The sequence below is a fragment of the Aythya marila genome (assembly GCF_965140915.1).
Source record: "Aythya marila genome assembly, chromosome: Z".
NCBI lineage: Eukaryota > Metazoa > Chordata > Aves > Anseriformes > Anatidae > Aythya > Aythya marila.
The window spans coordinates 46,780,243-46,802,307 of record NC_139080.1 but is presented as its reverse complement, the minus strand read 5'-3'; the positions used below and the strand labels follow the sequence as shown (position 1 = coordinate 46,802,307).

The following is a 22,065-nucleotide window of genomic DNA, read 5'->3' as shown; positions in this document are numbered from 1 at the left end:
CATAATGGAGTAAAATAGTCATCCTAGAATTTATTTTTTGGTAGAATGTAATATTTATTCATTGTACTCTTCATAAATCAATTCTTCATAAGATGTACATTATCAAGATGTATGGAAAATCAAGGAGCTATATACTTCAGAACACAGCTGCATTCTTTTGGTAACAGTTCTTGAAAATGGAACATAAATAGCTGACTTTAAGTACTGTAGTTAATTTGAATGGAGTTCATTTCCATGGTGACAATTTGGAGAAATAAACACATTATATGTGTGTGTATGTGCATATATATTTATATATTTATACTCTTTTTTTTTTCTTTTTTTTTCTTTTATTTAAATAAAATTAGTAAATAAATGGGGTTTTCCATTGTCTTGGAAAAAGTTAAGCAGCCAGCTGAAAAATAAATGTCTTTTACATCTTCATTTACTTCACAAATGTATCTTTCAAGGACAATTGAATTTTTCTTCTTATGAACTGCAAATACTCTATAGTGTTATCTGTTCCTTTGTGTTTCATTCAATTTGTAATGATTTTGACAGATATTCTTTTATATTATTTAATTGTTTCTGCTGTTAAGAGAATAGTACTTGAGGAAGAATGAGTGGATCCTGTGATTCTCATTGTGCAGTTTGTATCAGCAACAATGTTTCAGGTTTAACATCCTTAGGACACTCTTTGAGGATCAAGGGCTGCTAGGAAGAAGAGACAGGTCCACTTTACAATGTAGAGCAAAAGCATATTTTCCAAAAGAGTACCAAACCTTTTGAGAGCTCTAAACTAGAAATGACAAGGGAGGGAGATGATGACCCAAAATCAAGTGAAGTCACAGACTTGAAAAATAGAGGCTGCAGTGTGATGTGGAAAACATACCTTGAAAACAACAAACCAGGGCTCAAGAATGGACATCTCAAGTGCATGCACACAAGCAGGGAATTGCTGCTGTGAGGATGACATGATGGGGAATGTATTTGCCTGGGAAATCAACACAGGTGGACACCTCCCTGAAGTAACTGCATGCTAACATACACAACATAGCAAGCACAGAGAAAGAACTGAGGTCTTCACATGGTTGAGTACTACAATCTCATTTTGATCATAAACACTTGTTGAGATAGCTCACATGACTGGAGTGGTGCCATGGATTCATACAGGTTGTTTAGACAGGATCATCCAGGGCAGTGTGGAGAGCAATTGCCATTTATGTTACGAGAGCAGCAGGGATAAATGAATCTCTTCCTGGGTACTGTTGATGAGCTACATCAGAGTAAATATTGGATTAGATGGTAGACCAAACGTCAGCACAATGCTGGCATTGTGGTGGATGTCTGGTATAGACTGTCTGTTATGGGAGAAATGGATGAGGCCTTCTTCAGACAACTGGAAGAAGTCTTAGGTTCTCAGGACCTAATTCTAACTGGGGACTTCAATCACACTGGTATCTTTTAGAGGGAAAGCACAAAAAGGAATTAACAATCCAAGTCTTTTATGGAATTCTATGATAATAATTCCCCAATGCAGGTGTTCAAGCAGCTGACTAAATTATATTCTCTTCTGGACTGACACTTACAGACAAACAAACACTGATTGGGGACGTAAAAGTCAAGACATCCTTGGTTATGACAACCATGAGACTGTGATGCTCAAGATCCTGAAAGAAGAGAAGAAGAGAGACAGCATCACAACAGTCCTGACCTTCAGGAGAGCAAATTTTTTTTCATGCTCAGGGACATAATTGGAAACGTGACATAGAAGATGGTCACAGAAAGAAGAGAGATCCTGGCTGATTTTAAAGAATCATTTCCTCCAAGCCCAAGAAAGGTCCATCCAAACAGAAAATCAAATAAAGATCACCATGGATGAGCAAGGAACTTCTAAATGAACTCAGACAATAAAAGCAGTGGAAAAAGAGGTGGAAACAGTAAAAGAGGTGGAAACAAGGTCAGGTGATGCAGAAGGAGTACAGAGACATTGTCAAAGCATGCAGGGGTTTCGTTAGGAAAGCCAAAGCACACTTGGATTTGAATCTGTTAAAGGACATGCAAGACAATAAGAAGTGATTCGACAGGTATACAGCAGTAAAAGGAAGACTAAGGAAAATGTGGATCCACTGCTGAGCACTGGGAACAGGGGATCTGCTACTAAAAGACATGGACAAGGCCAAGGTAATCAATGTCCTCTTGAATATTTGCTGCTAAGTCTTGATTTCAGGAATCTAAGGTACTTGAAAGTGCAGGAGAAAAGTACAGAGCACAGGAGACCCTCAGTGGAGGAGGATCAGGTTAGAAAACACTTAAACAAATTTGAGATATGTAAACCAATGGACCTAATGGGGAGTGCCTAAGAATGATGATGGAATTGGTCAAGGTCAATTTGAGGTCTGCATCATTTGTATTTGATAGGTAGTGTCAATCAGGAGAGATTCATAAAAATCGTGAGAGCAAAAGTCCCAAAATCAACACATGGTATCAACATTGGTGGGGGCTGAGCAACAGCCTTGTCTTAAATCCCCTCAAGGGAGGGATAAAATGGTTTCCAACCTGAAGCCAGCAGAACTGATGGACTCACAAGCTAAGAGTAGCTGGATCCTTGTCTCTGCTTTGAGCAGAGTTAAGAATCTCCCTGTTGCCCCAGAAGTGCCCCTACACAACAGATACCATTCTCAGGGGCTCAATAAAGGAGTGGATGTCAACAACAATGGTAATGGTCAAGACCCAGGAAAGTGCAACTGTAAAAAGGTAGACCAACGTACCATTTCTTTAAGAACCAGTTTCATAAAAAAAAAGTGTTGAGTGTGTTGATAAATGGAGATTCTGCTCTGAGAGGCATAAGGCACCCATTTGCCACACAGACAGTATCTCCGAAGAGGTTTTCTGCCTGCCTGAGACCGGTATTTGTGACATCACAAAGAGGCTACCAAGCTTGATCAAGCCAGAGGGACTATCACCCATTTCTGTTTTTTCAAGTAGGGACAACTGAGCCTTAAGAAAGAGGCTATGAAACATCAAAAGGGCCTTTATGTCCCTTGCAAAAATTCTGAAGGGATCAGGAGCACAAGTACTGTTCTTCTTTATCCTCCCAGCTGGAGACGGGGACCCACAGAGATGGCAGCATATGGATAACTTGAATGGGTGGCTGCATAGCTGGTGCCATGATCAAGGTTTCGGGTTCTATGATCTCAGGTGTGTTTTTGAGAGACTGGACATGCTGCTACAGGATGGGACACACCTAATCAAATGGGGCAAGAGTGTTTTGGGCAGAAAGCTGGCTAGACTCTAGCAGGGCTTTAAAGTACATTTGATGGGGGAGAGATGATGTACCTTTAAGTGTAGGAGAACCACTGAATGCCAATACTTTATAAATGGCAGGGAAACACATGTGAATCATCCCACAGGAATTAGGAGGGACTCTAAAAAGGTGACATGGCCCTTAGCCCAGCTGAAGTGCCTCTACACCAGTGCATGCAGCATGGGAAGCAAGCAGGAGCTGGAAGCGACATTGCACTTAGAAAATGATGATCTAATTGCTATCACAGAAATGTGGTAGGGTGATTCACACACATGGAATGTTGAAACAGAGAGCTAAAAGCTTTAAAAGTGAGACAGACAGTGAAGGAAGTGTTGCCCTCTATGTTAAGAAATGGATAGATTGTGAAGAGTTCCCTCAGAGAGACAGCCAAGTGCAGATTGAGAGCCTGTAGCTGAAAATTAAGGACCAGACCAATGAAGGACATCCTTTGGTTGGGGTCTACTACAGGCCACCCTATCAGGAGGAGCCTGTTGAAAAGGACTTCTTGCTTCAACTACAGGAAGCATCATGCTCAGAGATTCTCATCCTCCTGGGGGGTTTCAACCAGCCAGATGTTTACCAGGAAAACCATGTGGTGGTAAGCAATCCATGATTCATGGAGTCCACTGAGGACAACTTTTTCATCCAGGTATTAGACAAAACAACCAGAGGAGAAGCAGTACTGGACCTGGTGCTCACCAATACAGAAGAGCTTATTAAAGAGGTTAAGACTGGAGGAAGTCTGGGGTGCAGTGACAATGGCCTGATCTTGAGGGATATAGGCCTGACTAAGAGCAAAGTCAGCACCTTGAACTTCAGAAGAGTGAACTTCCAGCTGTTCAAAGAATTAGTGGATGAAATTTCATGGGACATGGTCCTTAGGATCACATCAGAGCTGGATGTGATCCTAAAAAACCCATCAAGGATTTTTTTTCCTTAGAGAACAATAACTCTCCATTCCCCTGTGTTATAATCAGGAAGGGCAGAAAACTGGCATGGGTGAGCAAGGACCTGCTGGTCAGACTGAGGCAAAAGGGAAGAGACAGAAATGCTTTTCAGATGTGTAGGGATGGGAGCAGGAAAGCCAAGGCACTGACAGAACTAAATTTGGTGAGAGATGCAAAGAATAACAAGAAGGGGTTCTACGGGTACACTGACCACAAAAGAAAGACTAAAGAGAGTGTATCACTTCTGACAAATGAAGACAGAGAAATGGTAACAACAGATGAGGAGAAGGCAGAGGTACTTAAAACTTCCTTGCCTCTGTCTTCAAACTGGTCAGACTTTCTCCATCTCTTTTGTCCCCAAACTCCCCAAAATTCCTCTCTAGGCAGGGGCAGGAGGAGCAGAGTCCCCCCCACTGTAAGCAAAGAGCAAGTTCAGGACCTCCTGAAGTAACTAACTACAAGTCTATGGGCCCTGATGATATGCACCCCAAGGTCCTGAGGGAATTGTCTGACATAGTCGCCAAGCCACTCTCCATCACAGTTTAAAAATCATGGCAGTCAGGCAAAGTCCCCAGTGACTGGAAAAAGGGAAATATCACTCCCATATTAAAAAAGGGTAGAACAGAAGACCTGGCAAACTACAGACCAGTGAGCTTCACCTCTGTGCCTGCCAAGATCATGCAACAGGTCCTCCTGGAGGTAATGTTAAGGTGCATACAGGACAAGGAGGTGATCTGACACAACCAGCATGACTTCACCAAGGGCAAATTGTGCCTAACCAATCTGGTGGCTTTCTATGACAAAGTAACTGTATCAGTCAACAAGGCAAGACCAACTGATGTCATCTACTTGGACTTTTGTAAAGCCTTTGACATGGTCCCATACAACATCCTAATCTCTAAATTGGAAAGATAGGGATTTGTTGGGTGGACAATGCAGTGGATAAGAATTGTCTTGATGGCCACACCCAGAGGGTAGTGGTCAATGGTCTATGTCCAGGTGGAGGATATAGATGAATTTTGTCCCCCAAGGGGTCTGTCTTGAGACCAGTGTTTTTCACTGTCTTCATCAGTGACATAGACAATAGGATTAAGTGCCCCCTCAGCAAGTTTGCAGATAACACCAAGCTGAGTGGTGTGGTATTACATAGGAACACAAACCAGAATCTCTTCTGTTTACCTTGCTTTATTATTAAGTGATAAAGACATCATTAGAACAGTCTTAACATTTAGACAAGAACAGGAATAGCAGAAACAAGCTACACTCTACTGGGCAGAGGTAAATCTAACAGTATCAGTGCGACTTCATATTTTATTGAAATAATCCACAACTGTTCCTTTTAGACATAGCATTATACATTATCTTTCATTTCTTTACTTCTAGGGTCCGAGGTGGTTGGTTTTGATGGGAAAAGTTGTCTAATTTACACATTTAATCAAAAACTCATGAGTACACTGAAAGATGTGATTTCTCTGAAGTTTAAGACAATGCAAAGTGATGGAATTCTCCTCCACAGAGAAGGACAAAATGGAGACCACATCACCCTGGAATTACTTAAAGGAAAGCTGTCCCTTCTTATTAATTTAGGTAACAGCTACAGTCTCATAAAGTTAATATATATATAAAATATAGTTATTAGATATTATTTTACTAAAACTTATTTTATTTCATTAAGCAGATTTAAATATGATAAACTAGCAGTATATGATAAACTAGCAGTATATATTTGAATATTTATATTTTTATATGAAATTAATAATTTCTTATTTTTCTTCTCTCAAGGTGACGATAAAACTCATTCTTCTAATACCCAAATTAATATTACCCTGGGCAGTCTTTTGGATGATCAGCATTGGCATTCTGTTCTCATTGAGCACTTTAACAATCAAGTAAACTTTACAGTGGATAAACACACTCATCATTTTCATGCTAAAGGAGAATTCAATTATTTGGCTCTTGATTATGAGGTGTGAAAATTACCTTTCCTTTATTACATTTATTAACTTTGTTATAGAAATGCAACAACAACAACAAGAAACAAAGGGGATAGAGCTTAAGGAAGTTTTAATGGTTGAGACTTCAGGGATTTTCTACTTTGGAATTAACCAAAGAGAGACACTCTTAAATTATTAATATTGTGCTGGACCTGCAACTGAAAGTTTTTAATAGACCAACTTTTTCATCTCAGAATTCATTTTTTTCTTAAATATTTTATTTCAGTACCACTGAAAATGTGTTAAGCAATTTGTACATATAATTTGAATAAATTTATTTATTATTTTTACTTTAAAAATATTACCCTTTAATAAAAGCAATTAACCCTAGCTCTAAGTTATTATTCTTGGCTTGATGAAAATTACAAAATTCAGAACAAACCTGTGTCAGAGATGCTTGGGATAAAACTTGAATTCCTGTTAAATCCAGCAAATGTATTATGAAAGAAATCTAGTTTACGCAAATTGTAGAATGATGAAAAAGAGTAGATGTAATTTGCTGTGATAGTTTCCCACCTGTGAGAAACCATAGGAAACTACTATTTCAGTCTGTAATTTGAAGATGGGATGCATTATGTTTCCCCCTTCTATTTGCTGGAGGATATGATGATAGAGCATCATTTGAGCCTGCAGAATTGTATTCTTTTTTTTTCTCCCTATTCAATGTCTTAAGCAGTTAAGAAAAAGATTTCATGCTGTTCCATATCTGCAGTATCCTTTCTCAAGAATATCATTCACAAGATTGAAGTCATAATTTTGTTTAAAATTACTGAGTGTAAGCCACAATGCTAATACTTTGAGGATTACAACTAAATAAATAAATACGCTTGTTAATTTCAACTAAGTGGCTAATGTATCTATTTTACCAATATTATGAATTTATTCTTCCTCTCTTTCAGTACAAGGTAGAAAGGAAAGCAAAAACTGGAAAAAAGCCTGAAAATTTCCAAATGACTATGAAAAGCTGTATTTAGAATTGCATTTATTGTTACCAATATTTCTCAATTTAATAACTGAATGATGTTTATGCCATGATGTAGCTCATTCTTTATATATAGAATGATTGTAAGCATTAAGTGAAATTTCAGAATAAAAAGATAATTAGCTTCAACTGATCTTTCCTACAATCATTTTGAATGCCAAATGGAATTGCTTTGAAATGAGTGAGTTTGAAAGTTCACTTTACTGGTATCCTATGGTACCTAAGTGTGTCTAAGAGTGAAAAAATTGACCAGAGAATAGATCAAGTCATCTTTGTGGTGGTGCTTTTCTAATTTTATTATTATTACTATTTTTTAATTATTTAGTGTCTTGGGGATTTACTGAGACATACTGATATTTTTACATTTCTTAGCTTGCAATGGATTTTTATTTTTTATCAAATCTTACAATGTATTTCTGAACTTTGTTAAACCTACAGTATCATATTAAAGAATTGCACAGTCTAACTAACCATTCTGAGAAGAAAACATTACCTTTGCTTTGTTTTTAATCTACTCCAGACTAATTTAATTGATGTACCCTGGTTCTGTGTTGTGGTAGTTATGATTTACACATAGTGGAGAGATCAGCTTCAAATTTACTAAAGAAGCTAAAATACTCAGCATTGTCCAGCTGTGTCTGTACATACTGGACCTTGTCCTTCATTTTGCGGCTGTAATGGACCCATAAAAATGATAATTCTATATACGAAGTTACTGTAAAGAAGAAGGATCTATATATCTATATAGATATCCTATATATATTATATATATAATGCTTACGTATAACTTGATTTTATATATATATATTTATATATATATAAAATGCATATGTATAACTTGATATAACCCTATTCATGTTAGTCTATTCTTTTAATACACAAATGTCATACAAATAAATAGCCATGAAGTAGTGGATTCAGTACTGGACAATCTTTGACTTCTTCTCTTACATTATTAGTAACTTCTTTCATTAGAAAATTACTTAATAGTATTATTGATTTCTCTTCTCTTTCTAAGCTCAGCTTTGGAGGGATCCCAGTGCCTGGAAAATCAGGGGCATTATCACGCAGGAATTTTCATGGGTGTTTTGAGAATATTTATTATAATGGAGTGAGCATTATTGACCTGGCCAGGAGGCATAGATCTCAGATCTCCTTTGTGGTAAGAGATTCATAGTTCAAAAAGAATAAATAATTAAAGTAAAATAAAATAAAATAAAATAAAATAAAATAAAATAAAATAAAATAAAATAATAATAACAATCATCATCATTAAAAAAGAAGAAAAAGAAAAATAAAAACACAGCCACTTCCCTATTCAACATGTTGATATACAGTTCTAATAAAATCCTTGTTGTTCAATTAAAGAAAAATCAATTAATCACCTATTTGGAATGTTTTATCTCTGCTGTTGTAGATATTCATCCAGTAGATTATGCAGGATACATTTTATTCTCAGATTTCCAGCTAATATTTAGGTGTGTGTGATATCTCAAAGTTGTATTATAACTCTCTGTTTTACATGTACAAGTAACATTCAGCTATACAAGATGTACCTAAACTCTTCCAAACACTGTCTTTCACTTCTGTACATGACTAGTAAAAACATCACCAGTACATTTTTAAAGCTATTGCTGAGGATGCCATTCCATTCTGTTTTCTCTAGAGCATTGTAATTTGATGGATTAAGTTCTGCTTGTCAATTTATATTGTTCTTCTAAGAGCTGTAATTTAGGTTGTTGGGTTTAAAACATTTGTTGTGACACAGCCCACCGCTGTAGTAGACAAATCCCTACCATTTAAAGAAATGCTTTCAATAATTAACAAAATTCCTTCTGCTACAGAAGGTTTTCTACTAAACAAACAAACAAACAAATTGTTTTGTCCTTTGTTTCTTTTTTCTATTTGGAACATTCAGGGATAATCTCTGTTTTCACTATTTATTTATTCATCGATTTAATAACCAGCAAAAGAAGAGTTATGATGGAAAGTATCAGTTCAAAATAAATAACTAAATAGGAAATGTTATCAATATCCAAAATGTTTGATGTGGATTTCAGTTCACAAGATGAACAAAATCAGATCTGGTAGTCTGGCCAGGAAAAAAAAAAAAAAAAAAAAAAAAAAAAAGGATTGCAGGAAGTTAATCTCTTCTTTTCTGAACCTCATTGAAGCACTCCATAACTAGCTAAATTGATACCTCTGTATCCTGTCCATGATGATGATAGATGTTGGGAAGATTCTCTGTGGACTAGAGAATGAGAAACTATGAAATTGTTGGCAAGAAATATAATTGTTTTTATCTCAAATGACTGAACTCTTGTGCTACTCAAATCTATTTAGATGTTTTATAATGTATATGTGCCAGAAATTATCTGTTACTACAGAATCCCTATTAAACAGCCACTCTGCTGGTCTTTCAGGCAATTGTCCAAATAAAGAGGAGGGGGAATCTGCAGATGGAAATCTTTTAACCTTTGACGAAGTTTCTTAATCTGATGACTGCCTTTTTACTATGAGTCTGTTAAGTCAACTATTCATCTCTCTACAAATGAGTTTATTCATTTATATATTTATATAAGTTCCTTGAAGGAAAAGAAAACAGATAAACTTTAATGCCTTGCCGTGCCAGGGGCTAGTGAGATTTTTTCTTAGATTGATTTTATAGTTTTATTCTATAAGGTCAACATTTTATGTGCCTTTAAAAGTTTAAAAACTGTTTGTGTTGAAAAGTTGTTAGATGTGCTTTAAATTCTAAAAAGTTTGTTTTATCATCTGTTTGTTTTGTCATCAGTTATCATCTGTACAGAACTACTTAGTTATGTTTCAAATGATGGCAAGTCATTAGATCATAGTACATGTTTTATCACTGTCAGGAGTCATAAAGTATTAACATACTTTAACACCAGACTCAAAAAATATATCTGTCTTCTTATTTATATCAGTACAACTGCAGATACAACTAAAGCTCAGAGTCAATGAACTCATCCTCAGATTTATTTAAGCACCTAAGAACCAGAGATTTCAGGAACAGTCAAGTACAAAATAAAGGTTAAATAATTAAATATTAATCATAATCTGATCCACGTGGGCCGACTGGAAAATAAATAAACAGATAAAATAAGAGATATTTTTTATAAAGTATGTGTTTCATATTTGTAAGTAGTAAGAATTTATATGTGTAATTTTCACTGATTATTTCTGAAAATGAATACTGAGCTCAGTGAACATCTCCAGTTGCATTGAATAGGAATGACTGTTACTTGGTCCAGAATATTTTTTGTTTTTCTCTCTCAGATTTAGCACTGCCATAAACACAGACCTACCCCAGATTTCCTCTCTGCATACAGGCATTCAGGACTGTATATTTATACAAAACCTAACATTCTGTGGGATTTCATCTGAAATTCAGAAATTTGTCAAGATCCTAATGCAATTTTGACTGAGCCAAAATAAACTCAAAGTGGTGGTGTTTAACTACTGAAGGTTCAATCACTTCATTTAAGATCTTACATCATTCACTCAAGGGTTTTTGCCACTCTGCTTGGGCAGCTATGTCTGTTCTTGCCAAAGAATCAGGTAAAAGTTTCTCAAACTGGTGATTTTCTTATACATTTGTACTTGTTTTTTTTTAGACTAAGACATTCAAGAGTGTTAACTTCTATGCCAAATATTTTGAAACTATGTTGTGTCAATGCAAAAGTTCTCATGACAAGTTTTACCTAAATATTCCTAATTCCATTCTTGTTTCATTTCTTTCTAGGGCAACATATCTTTCTTGTGTTTAGAGCCACAGGTGATTCCTGTTACATTTCTGAGCTCCAGGAGTTACCTGGCACTGCCTGGCACTTCAGGCCAAGAAGAAATATCCATCAGTTTCCAATTTCGCACCTGGAACAAAGAGGGACTTCTGTTATCTAGTAAAGTACATCGGTCTTCAGGTGGTTTCCTGTTATATCTGAGTGATGGAAAAGTTAAAATCAATCTTCATAAGCCAGGCAAAACCTTGAGTGACATTAGTGCAGGTAATAGAAATGAAGGAAAAACAACAAAACAAAACAAAACAAAACATTATTATGGAAAAAAAAAAAAAAAGGAGAGAAAAAAAAAAAAGAGATAAAAAAAAAAAAAAAAGAACCACGTTAACTAAAACCTGTGTCATTGACTTGGCTTGCAAATTAACGATTCCTTATTTATTTATTTATTTTTAATTCTTTATTTTCTTAGCGATTTGTATATGCTTTTATGGTTGTAAGTTTATTTTAACATTATTTTTTCTCAGTGATTATTTGAGTAGAAATTACTTGTAATAATACAGGCTGCGAGTTTAGTCCTTAATTTGGGTATACGATATGTACAGTTCATGTGTATAATCTAAGAAATGCATGAAGCAAGTTTTCCATTTGTGAAATGTAATCAATTAATTTCTTGCTCTATGAAGCTATTTGTCAGTGCATTTAAAAGGTATCAAGTAACTCTTTTTTATATAAAGTTATATATTAGTACATATATTTTGTTTTCTATTACCTAGAAGTCTCAATTACAGAGTTTTCTATTACCTACATATAGAAAACTTGCCAAACACCAGGTCATGTTCCAGGAAGCTAAGGGCTAAGGCAGGCCTGAGTCTATATTAAGAAAAAGATGTATAGAAAAAAAAAAAAAAAAAAAAAATGAAGAAGTTGAGGAGACTCAATAATTGAGAACCAAAGATTTTTTTATTTTTTTTTTTGTAGTTAATCACTGAATTGAGATTAGATCATATGTTCTTAATAGTGTGTGTTGCAAAATAGCCTTCAGGGTGGAGCTGAGATTTTCAGCGAGCAATAGTCTTGTTCTGACTATTTCCCCACTGGAAAACTAATAGTATGTTTCAAGCCATGTGAAAGCAGGACAGTGTCAGCTGAGAAAGTCTTCATATTCTATGACTCTTTCAAAAAATGGAGAGAAGCAGTACCATGTAATAATATTAATACCTAGCATTGTTTTGTCAGCAGTATATTCTCCTCAGAATTCCAGCTGCTCATTCTTTGTGTAAACAAACTGAGTTTAAACTTTTTGTTATAGAGGGGTAAAATAGTAGTGCCAGAATGAGTTCTTACACAGGATAGGTAAGACTAGAGAGTTCAGATGGATACATAGAATTCCAAAGAATATTTAAAGATAGGAAAATGTCTCTGGGATTGGTGTAGATTCTGCATGAACAAAAAAGTTCCAGTTTGTCTTGAGTAATAATGAGTACAGTATGTAAATTAAGCTATTACTAAAATAAGTAACAGATAAACAAATAATCAAAATAATAATCACTAAAATTTCTTTTCCCCCAATCCTTTTTGAATCCCACAGCACTGAAAAAGTCTATGTAAAAGAGCACAAAGTATTCACAAAATCAATAATCAGTAATCAAGAAAAATCACTTATCATGAATAATGTCTTTGGCAGTATGAAGTAGATAAAGAACAAAATGCAGAGGCAAGTAGAGCAAAGAGACAACAGGATTTTAAGCTAAGAGTTCCCAAATCTTAGGTCCTTGCTATTATTATTATTATTATTATTATTATTATTATTATTATTATTATTATTGTAGATTGGTTCCTTACTTCAATTCCTGGTACAAAATGATAATTCTTTTGAAGGAAAAAAAAAAAAAAAAAAGTTTCTCACAATTCCAGTGTTTATTGTATCTCTACAGACACATAATGATTAAGCATAAAATTTTAAAAGTTAAAATTAAAATTTTAATTCAGGAAAGTAATGACCATGAATAATGTTAAAATTTACTTAAATACTTTTTTTTTTTTTTTTTTTTTTCTGTGTGTAACACTAAGATCAGCCTTGATATTTGTTGTAATCAAAAATAACTGATAGACAAAGAGTATCATTTTAATGACAAGTAGCTTCCTCGGGCTCACCATTTTAAAATGTCAATTTCTTAGCAAGAATGATGTGCAGTTAACAGGGATAAATTTGTCTGTTAGAAGCTGTTTCAATTGCAGTTCAGTTAGATGATATATGTTAAAGAAATTGGGGTCATGTGGCATCATTTTAACAGACCTGTTGAAGGTGGTGGCACTTTTAACATCTGTAGCCTTGTACATAGAGCAAATTATTCAAAGTTGCAATACAATATTAGCTGAAACACCCCACAATAAATCTTGGCAATTTGTACTGAAATAGAATTTAATGTTATCACAGAATCACAGAATTTCTAGGTTGGAAGAGACCTCAAGATCATCGAGTCCAACCTCTGACCTAACACTAACAGTCCCCACTAAACCATATCCCTAAGCTCTACATCTAAACGTCTTTTAAAGACTTCCAGGGATGGTGACTCCACCACTTCCCTGGGCAGCCCATTCCAATTTCTAACAACCCTTTTGGTAAATTATTATATTTCTGTTATTATTCTATATAAGCTTATTTTTCATAATATTTAGCAGAAGGAATTGTGGCTGACTTTATGAGGGCAAAGCACTGAAAAAAAAAAAAAAAAAAAAAAAAAAAGAGAGACAAAAGAAAAAGAAAGAGAAAAAGAAAGAGAAAAAGAAAATGAAAGAAAGAGAAAGAGAAAGAGAAAGAGAAAGAGAAAGAGAAAGAGAAAGAGAAAGAGAAAGAGAAAGAGAAAGAGAAAGAGAAAGAGAAAGAGAAAGAGAAAGAGAAAGAGAAAGAGAAAGAGAAAGAGAAAGAGAAAGAAAACCATCATATTTTCTTCTAAGAAAAAAGTTATCTAACAAAACCATATGCAGGACTTCTTGAGTTTCTGAAGTGCTTATTGTTGCCACACTCACTGAAGAAAATCAAGCCTACATCTAAAGACTGAGTAATTAAATTATGGATGGCTGGACAGGTTTTTTCTCCTACAAGCAGTCTTACGACCTGTCTTTCACACATATGCGAAATTTGATAATTAAATCAGAGCACATTTCTTTGTGCACAGTTCTTCAGAGATCTCTTCAGCCATATAAGAAAGAGGAGAACAGCTTATTAATTAATGAATGATTAAGCTATAATAAGTTATTTGCACTACTTAAGTATTAGTGCAATCTCCTTTATGGTAGGACATTCTCTTACCTAGTCTAACATGAATCAGGAAGACCAAGCAGATGAGGCCCTTCTATACAGACAGAAGCAGCCTCAAATTCACAAGCCCTGTTTTTTCAAGCACCCCAAAATCTGCTGAAGGGACAGCACAGAAAGGTGTAGGCAATCCAGAAGTTCCTGGAATGCATTGTTGATATCTTCCTTCTCCAACTGATAGAGAAGCCAGTGAGGAGAAGTGCTATGCCAGATCTCATTCTTACCAACAAGGAGGGATTGCTAGGGAATGTGAAACTCAAGGCAATCTAGGGTACAGTGACCATGAAATGGTGCAATTTAGGATCCTGTGGGCAGTGATGAGGTAGCACAGCAAGCTCACTACCCTGGGCACTTCAGACTTCAGAAGAGCAGACCTTCCCTTCTTCAAGGATCTGCTTGCTAGAACACCATAGGGTAAAGACCTGAAGGGAAGAGGGGCCCAGGATAGATAGTTAATATACAGGGGTCATATTCTCCAAGACCAGGAATAATACATCCCAAAAAGGACAAAGTCAGGCAAAAATGCCAGGATTCATGGATGAACAAGGAGCTCCTGGCCAAACTGAAGCAGAAAAAGGAGGTCTACAGAGGGTGGAAGCAAGGACAAACATCCTGGGACAAATACAGAGAAATTGTCTGTGCAGACAGGGTTCAGGTTAGCAAATCTAAATAGAGCTTCTAATAGGCTAAAGCCCTATTAGAATTAAATTTGTCCAGGAACATCAAGGGGAAAAAATAAAGGTTTCTATAGGTACATCAGCGATAAAAGAAAGTCTAGGGAAATTGTGGACTATCCCCAGAGGGAAGCTGGAGAGTTGGTTACCCACAATATGGAGAAGGCTGAGTTACTCAATTACTTTTTTTCTTCAGTCTTCATTGGCAAGAGCTCTAGCCACTTAGCCCAAGCCCAGAAGGCAAAGGCCAGATCTAGAAGAATGATGAACCACATACAGTATAAGAGAAGATTGGTTTCAAGACTATCTAAGGAACCTAAAGGTGTAAAACCCCACGGGACCTGATGGCATCTGCAGGAGAAGGGAACCAGTAAATGTAGTTGCTAAGCCACTAACCATCATATTTGAGAAGTAGTGGAAGTCTGGTGAAGTTCCCACTCACCCTAAGAGGGGAAATATAGCCTCCATGATTAAAAAGGGAAAAAAAGGAAGACAAAGGGAACTGCACACCAGTCAGTCTTACCTCTGTGCCCAGCAACACCATGGAGCAGATCCTCATGGAAACTAGGCTAAAGTATATGGAAAATAAGGAGGTAACTGGTAACAGCCAACCTGGCTTCAGTATAGAGAGATTATGCCTAACAAATCTGGTCCCCTTCTATGATTGGGTGACAGCACTGGTGGATGGGGGAAGAGCAAGTGACATTACCTACCTGGACCAGTGCAAAGCGTTTGAAACTGTCTGCCATGATATCCTTGTTGGAGAGACATGGATTAGATGGATACACCACTTGGGCAAGTAATTGGCTGGATGATCACACTGAAAGAGTTGCAATCAACAGCTCAATATCCAAGTGGAAGTCAGTTATGCATGGTATTTCTCAGGGGTCAGTATTGGGACTGGTACTATTTAACATCTTTCTTGGTGACATGGACAGTGACATTGAGTGCACGCTCAGCATCTTTGCGGATGACACTAAGCTGTGTAGTGAGGCTGGTACACTGGACGGAAGGGATGCCATCCAGAGGAACATGGCCAGGCTTGAGATGGTTGTGTGTGAACCTCATGAAGTTCAACAAGGCCAAGTACAAGGTTGTACATCTGGTCCAGGGCAATCCCAAGAAAAAATACAGGTTGAGTAGAGATTGAAAACAGGCCTGAGGAGAGGAACTGGAGGTGTTAGCTGATGAGAAGCTCCACATGAGCTGGCAATGTGTGCTTGCAGCCCACAAAGTAAACTGCATCCTGGGCTGTAGCAAAATAAACATGGCCAGCAGGGCAAGGCAGGTGATTCTTCCCCTTTACTCTGCCTTCATGAGACTCCACTGAAAAGAGTCAGGCTCCACTTGTTACATTTAATGCTCCTCTCCCCCTCCCTCCCTTCCCTTCTTTATCCTGACTGTAAATATACTGCATCTGTTAGTATCCTCATATGACATTTCTCATACCAAACTGCAAATAAAATTAATTGCCTGAATGTTATCAGAAAATCTGTGATTATGGTTCTGTACTTTCTGTGATTTCTATTAGAAGAGGGAATGGTTGCTTGAAGTGAAACACAGAGGTAATCTATGTGCCATGTTTTTTTATATAATTCCACCTAAGATGGGCATAAAGCAAAAGTTACTATTATTAGAGGATAAGGTTTCTTCTTGTATAGTCCCTGACAAATATACCAGTTGAAGTAAGGAAACAAGTCATATAAATGGTGCATATATCTAATATTGTATTTAATATATTACAGACACTTTCTAAATGATATTTTATTCGAATTTAGAAGTAATTTTAAGATTAATCTCTGAATTGTATGCTGAATTTCTGTGTTTAGACTGTGGTAGTTTGGAATATATGAGTCCTAGTTATAACGCAATTTAGTTGTTTGAACCCTGTCACTTTTATATTTTGATTTCTTTTCTGTCTGTATGAACAAATCTGTTAACTCTCAGAATATTTATTTATAGAATATAGAGCAAATTCTAGAGAGGACTATATAAATACATTAAATTTAAAGAGGGAAATCACATCACAAATCTGAGACATTGCAGTCAATAAAAGACTTTAAATAACTCAAAGGCTGTGTTCTTTGTAGTCTTCTGAAAGAAGTATCATAGTTCTAAAACCACTCAGGAACATAATTGACTTACACCACTTATGTAAAGATCGTAAGTGTTTATGTACTGACTAAAATAAAATGTATTTAAATCTATATATGCAGGCATGTTCCAGAACATGTTCTGTCACATAGAGACAGAAGTAATGTAAATTGGTGTTAGAGCCTAGAAAGTAGCTCCAAAATTTACCCATTTATTTCCAATATATTTTCCATATTTTCCAATATATTTCTAAGAGTAACTGAAAAATAATAATAACAAAAAAAAAAAAATGACATTGACATTATGCTTGATGAAGCTTTTTACATCTACATGGTACAGTTATTTTTCTGCATTGTAATGTAATTTACAATTATTTACATATAAATAGATTTACATACAATCTACCTTTGATTTTAAAAGATGAAGAAATACCTTGTGACAGTGCAATAAAAATGTGTATTATATGTTAAATACTGTATCAACCATCACAATAATGCCTTAGTAATAACCTCCTCAGATTGAGAGGATATTTTTCATAGTCCGTACATTAAATGTAACTTACTGATAATTAGGAGCATTACAATGGTAAAGCTTATTCACTAAAATACTTTTTTTTTTTTTTTTTTTTTTTTTTTAATCAGAAGTGAAGCAAGGGAATGGACAAAGTCTCTGTCTTCACAAAAGACATTTGTGTTCTTTAATCCTTTTTTTTTTTTTTTTTTTTTTTTCTCCTTTCATTATCTCCTCAAGTTGTTATTTCAGCTATGATTGCTACTGTACTGGTCTCTTCTCCTTTCTAATTTATAACATCCAGATAATATAACAAATAATGGATGTCTGTCCTTCATTTTGCTTTTTGTTTCCCTCCTAGGTGCTGGATTAAATAATGGTCAGTGGCATTCTGTATTCTTCTCTGCCAAAAGAAATCGTATCAGCTTAATAGTGGACAACGATATGACCTCATCTGTTCATGCCTCCATATCTCTGCAAATTTATTCAGCAGACACATTCTACTTTGGAGGTGAAATATGTTGCTTATTTATGCTGGCAATATCACACAGTTAAATGTAAATTTTTGCAGACATAGATAATCAAATAGCAAGAATGTGTTGGCTTGCTTCAAGCCTTTGTTGTCTAACTCAGATATCTCTTAGAGTACTGTTTTTTCAGGAATTGCTATGATATTTTGGGGTTCACATTTCTTCAAAATTTTTATCATGCTAAGTAGAATAAATTACCACCCTAAATCCTTTGTCAATTTCTAGAACATAGTTTTCTAGTATTGTGTCCTGATAATTAAATTTAGCATGACTGATAATCAACAATCAATCAAATAGGTACACAAGTCTCCTGTTATGCAGCCATTATGTTGCTTGTGTTGCTAAGTCTCTTTCTTTTTTTTTTTTTTTTTAATATATATTTTCTGAGAATCTTCCACTGGGCTGACTTCAAGACTTCACCTGAAGTGCATGTTTACTTGTGCAAATATCCTCTTTCTCTTTAGGTCCATACTTATTCATTGCACAATACACAATCATAAAATATAAGTAATAATAATAATAATAATTAAAAAAAAAAAAAAAATTGACCACCGTAGCACAACAATACTATGTTTGGAGAATATAACTTCTCTCTAAAAGGTTTTGAGGTGTCCTATTTTCACTAGAGGCCTGAGCATGAGCTGGCAGTGCACCCAGGTGGCCAAGAAGGCCAAAAGCATCCTGGCTTATTTCAGGATTAGTGTATCTAGCAAGACCAGGAAGGTGGTTGTCCCCTTGTACTCTGCTCTGGTGAGGCTGCGCCTCAAGTACTGTGTTCAGTTTTGGGCCCCTGAACACAAAAAGAACTTGAGGTCCCGGATGTCCAGAGAAGGGCTACAAAGCTGGTGAAGAGCCTGGAACACAAGTCCTAAGAGGAGTGGATAAGCGAACTGGGGTTGTTTAGTCTGGAGAAGAGAAGGCTCACGGGAGACCTCACTGCTCTCTACATCTACCTAAAAGGAAGTTGTGGGGAGCTGGGGGTCAGCCTCTTCTCACAGATAACCAGTGATAGAACTAGAGGGAATGGCCTTAAGTTGCACACGGGGAGGTTCAGTTTGGAAATTAGAAGACATTTCTTCTCAGAAAGAGTAATGAGGCACTGGAACGGGTTGCCCAGGAATTTGGTGGCGTCACCATCCCTTCAAGTGTTTAAGCAAAGGTTGGATGTGGCACTTAGGGACATGGTTTAGTGGGTGATATCAGTAGTAGGGTGATGGTTGGACCAGATGATCTTAGAGGTCTTTTCCAACCTTAATGATTCTATGACTCTATGATTCTATGATATTATTTTTAAGCATAAATTCATCAAATGACTTTGTCATTAATATGTTTATTGATATAATTGTACAGGTTGTGATAAACCTAGATAAGTTAGGAATGGAGTGCATAATAGCAACATTAGACAAATTATTTAAATACATTATTTAACTCTCCCTTAAAGCTTCGTCTCTTACTAGTTTACGACTAAATAATTTATTAAAAATAATAATAAAAAAATGAATGCATACAAATCAGAATGTGTATAAAAAAATAAATGCATCTGGACCAAGTCATAGTCCACAGATTAGTTCCCTTGGGGGAAAAATAATAATAATAATAAAATAAAATAAAATAAAATAAAATAAAATAAAATAAAATAAAATAAAATAAAATAAAATAAAATAAAATAAAATAAAATAAAATAAAATAAAATAAAAAATGCTCACAAGCAGAAAGTAAATCTAGGAATTGCTACCAGACCATCTGTGGATTTTTTAGATCTGGTATCTAGCCTTCTCTAGTAAAGACACATCCTGAACTGATTGATAATCAGAGAAAGATACAGAATATGGATGTTGAATGGCAAGAAAACTTTTTGTAGATATTTATTTCTATATGGGTCCAGGTTCCCACATTTCTGAATACACCAGTGAACATTTCCATATTCCACCATCAAAATGTGTACAGTGCATTTCCAAGTTTATACACATATTTAGCATTTTTCTGTATGCTGGCTGTTTAAATATGAATAAGAGTCTTCCAGAAGAGATGCTCTGGGGACACAATGGTCATTTTACTTGTTTTAAAGAATACAGAATATGCAAAAAAATGCAGAAATTTATCTGAGGAAATGTGATAAACATGAAGGTAATTTAGAATTATGTCAGCATAACTCCTAGTCAAAAATACATGACAGCTCTCAGATCATGGAATAATAACTTTGCAACTGTAAGGGAAAAAAGACATTATTTAAATTTGCAATAAGCACATAGATTAAATTTAATTATTAAACTATTTCTTTCTGTTATTAATATTTGACCCATAGTAATAAGGAATCTCACTTTCAGTAATAATCATTATACGTTGACTTTTCTCTAACAAATCTGGAAGACAACATTTTAAAAATACAGATTATAAGAAAAATCTGAGGCAAAATCTTTTTGAACCCAGAAGTTAGAGATGTAAACTTTTCCTGCATTCACCTATTTTATTTTATTTTATTTTATTTTATTTTATTTTATTTTATTTTATTTTATTTTATTTTATTTTATTTTATTTATTTTATTTTTTGGTATGGACTCCCCTGGAAGTCTTTCACTCTCAAATGAATGTCAGTTTTGGTTTTGTTTTTGTTTTTTACCAAAAATGACAGATTTTTGTTTGTTTGTTTGTTTTTAACATTTTATTATATAGTGCTATAGAGAATTTGTTTAAGACCTGTAATTGATTTATCAAAATGTTCATTATATTGTAAGGTTGCTCTGTTCCTGTTTAGATTTTAGCAAATCCACAGATTTGTTATTCTTACAGCAATATGCAAAGTAGTTAATATACATTTTCCTTTAGAAAGGTAATAACAGGTTTGAACAGTTTGGTACCTCACCAGAGAAAAAGACACCGAGAATTTATTTACTTATTTTACTTATTTTATGTCACTTAGTCATTTTATACTATACACTTCTTAAAAATATATCAATTTTATTTATGTTTTTGCATATTCCTTTGAATAGATGTACCAGTTTCCATTGTCATTTTGCTTCCTGGAAAAATAAATCTCTGCAAATTCTCTGCAGAACTTCAGAAAATACCCATTTGCTCTGTGAAACAAAAGTACCTTAACAGTCTCTGCTTCCAAACATCATGAAACAAGAAACTCTTTGAATATTGTAAAACAAACAGTAGTATTGTTTGATTAAGATCAAATATGGCCCTTGCTCCAGAATAAATATTGAGCTTTGGAAGAAAGACGAAGATAAAAAGGCATATTTTATCATACAGTGTTCAGCTATCATAGGGGAAAACTTCTCAATTGATACGGTTTAAACCAAATCAGCTTTTCTTAATAATGTTTATTTAATTGGTAATAAGCAAATTGCATTTCAGGATCGTTATCAGAAAAATAATATACAAATTACTGTATTACATACTTTCAGAATATCAATCATAGATAGTAACTCCAGAGGTTGCCTAGTCCAGTCTCCTGCTCAAAACCAATCTGATTATATCAGGATGTAGATCAGATTATGCACCTCTGAGCATGGAAATCTCTCTAACTTGTTCCTGTATTGAACACCTTCATGGTTAAAAAAAAAAAAAAAAAAGTTTATTTTTGCTGATATGTAATTTGAATTTGCCATTTCTGATTTTTATCTTTTTTCCTCTCCTCTAATCACTGTAGACTTCCAGAAAGAGACTGTCTCCTTCCCTGCATCTCCTTCTCAGATATCTTTACCTTTCCGTCTTAAGCCTCGTCAGACCCAGCTCTCTCAGCACCTTAAAATACATCCTGTCCATTAGGTTCCTTGACCATCTTTGTGACCTCACTCAAGGATATCAATGTATTTTGTTTATTGGGAAGTCCAGAACTGGACATGGCACTCCAACTTCTCACAGTTGCCAAGGAGAGGGAAAGACCACTTGTCTAGACTTGCTGGCACTACTTTTGGTAATGCCATTAGCCTTCTGTGCCATAAATGCACATTCATGTCTCA

General features: G+C 35.2%; 1 protein-coding gene across 1 annotated transcript in view; it reads left to right on the top strand.

The window, feature by feature from the left end:
- Positions 1–22,065, top strand: part of CNTNAP4 (contactin associated protein family member 4) — a gene marked incomplete at both ends in the record, with an annotated part of 216,329 nt that overhangs the window by 132,980 nt on the left and 61,284 nt on the right. Inside the window, 5 exons of the mRNA XM_082782767.1 lie at positions 5,617–5,820; positions 6,016–6,200; positions 8,228–8,371; positions 10,973–11,234; positions 17,926–18,075. Of these exons, the coding sequence (XP_082638893.1) occupies positions 5,617–5,820; positions 6,016–6,200; positions 8,228–8,371; positions 10,973–11,234; positions 17,926–18,075 (945 nt within the window). The remainder of the gene's footprint in view (positions 1–5,616; positions 5,821–6,015; positions 6,201–8,227; positions 8,372–10,972; positions 11,235–17,925; positions 18,076–22,065) is intronic.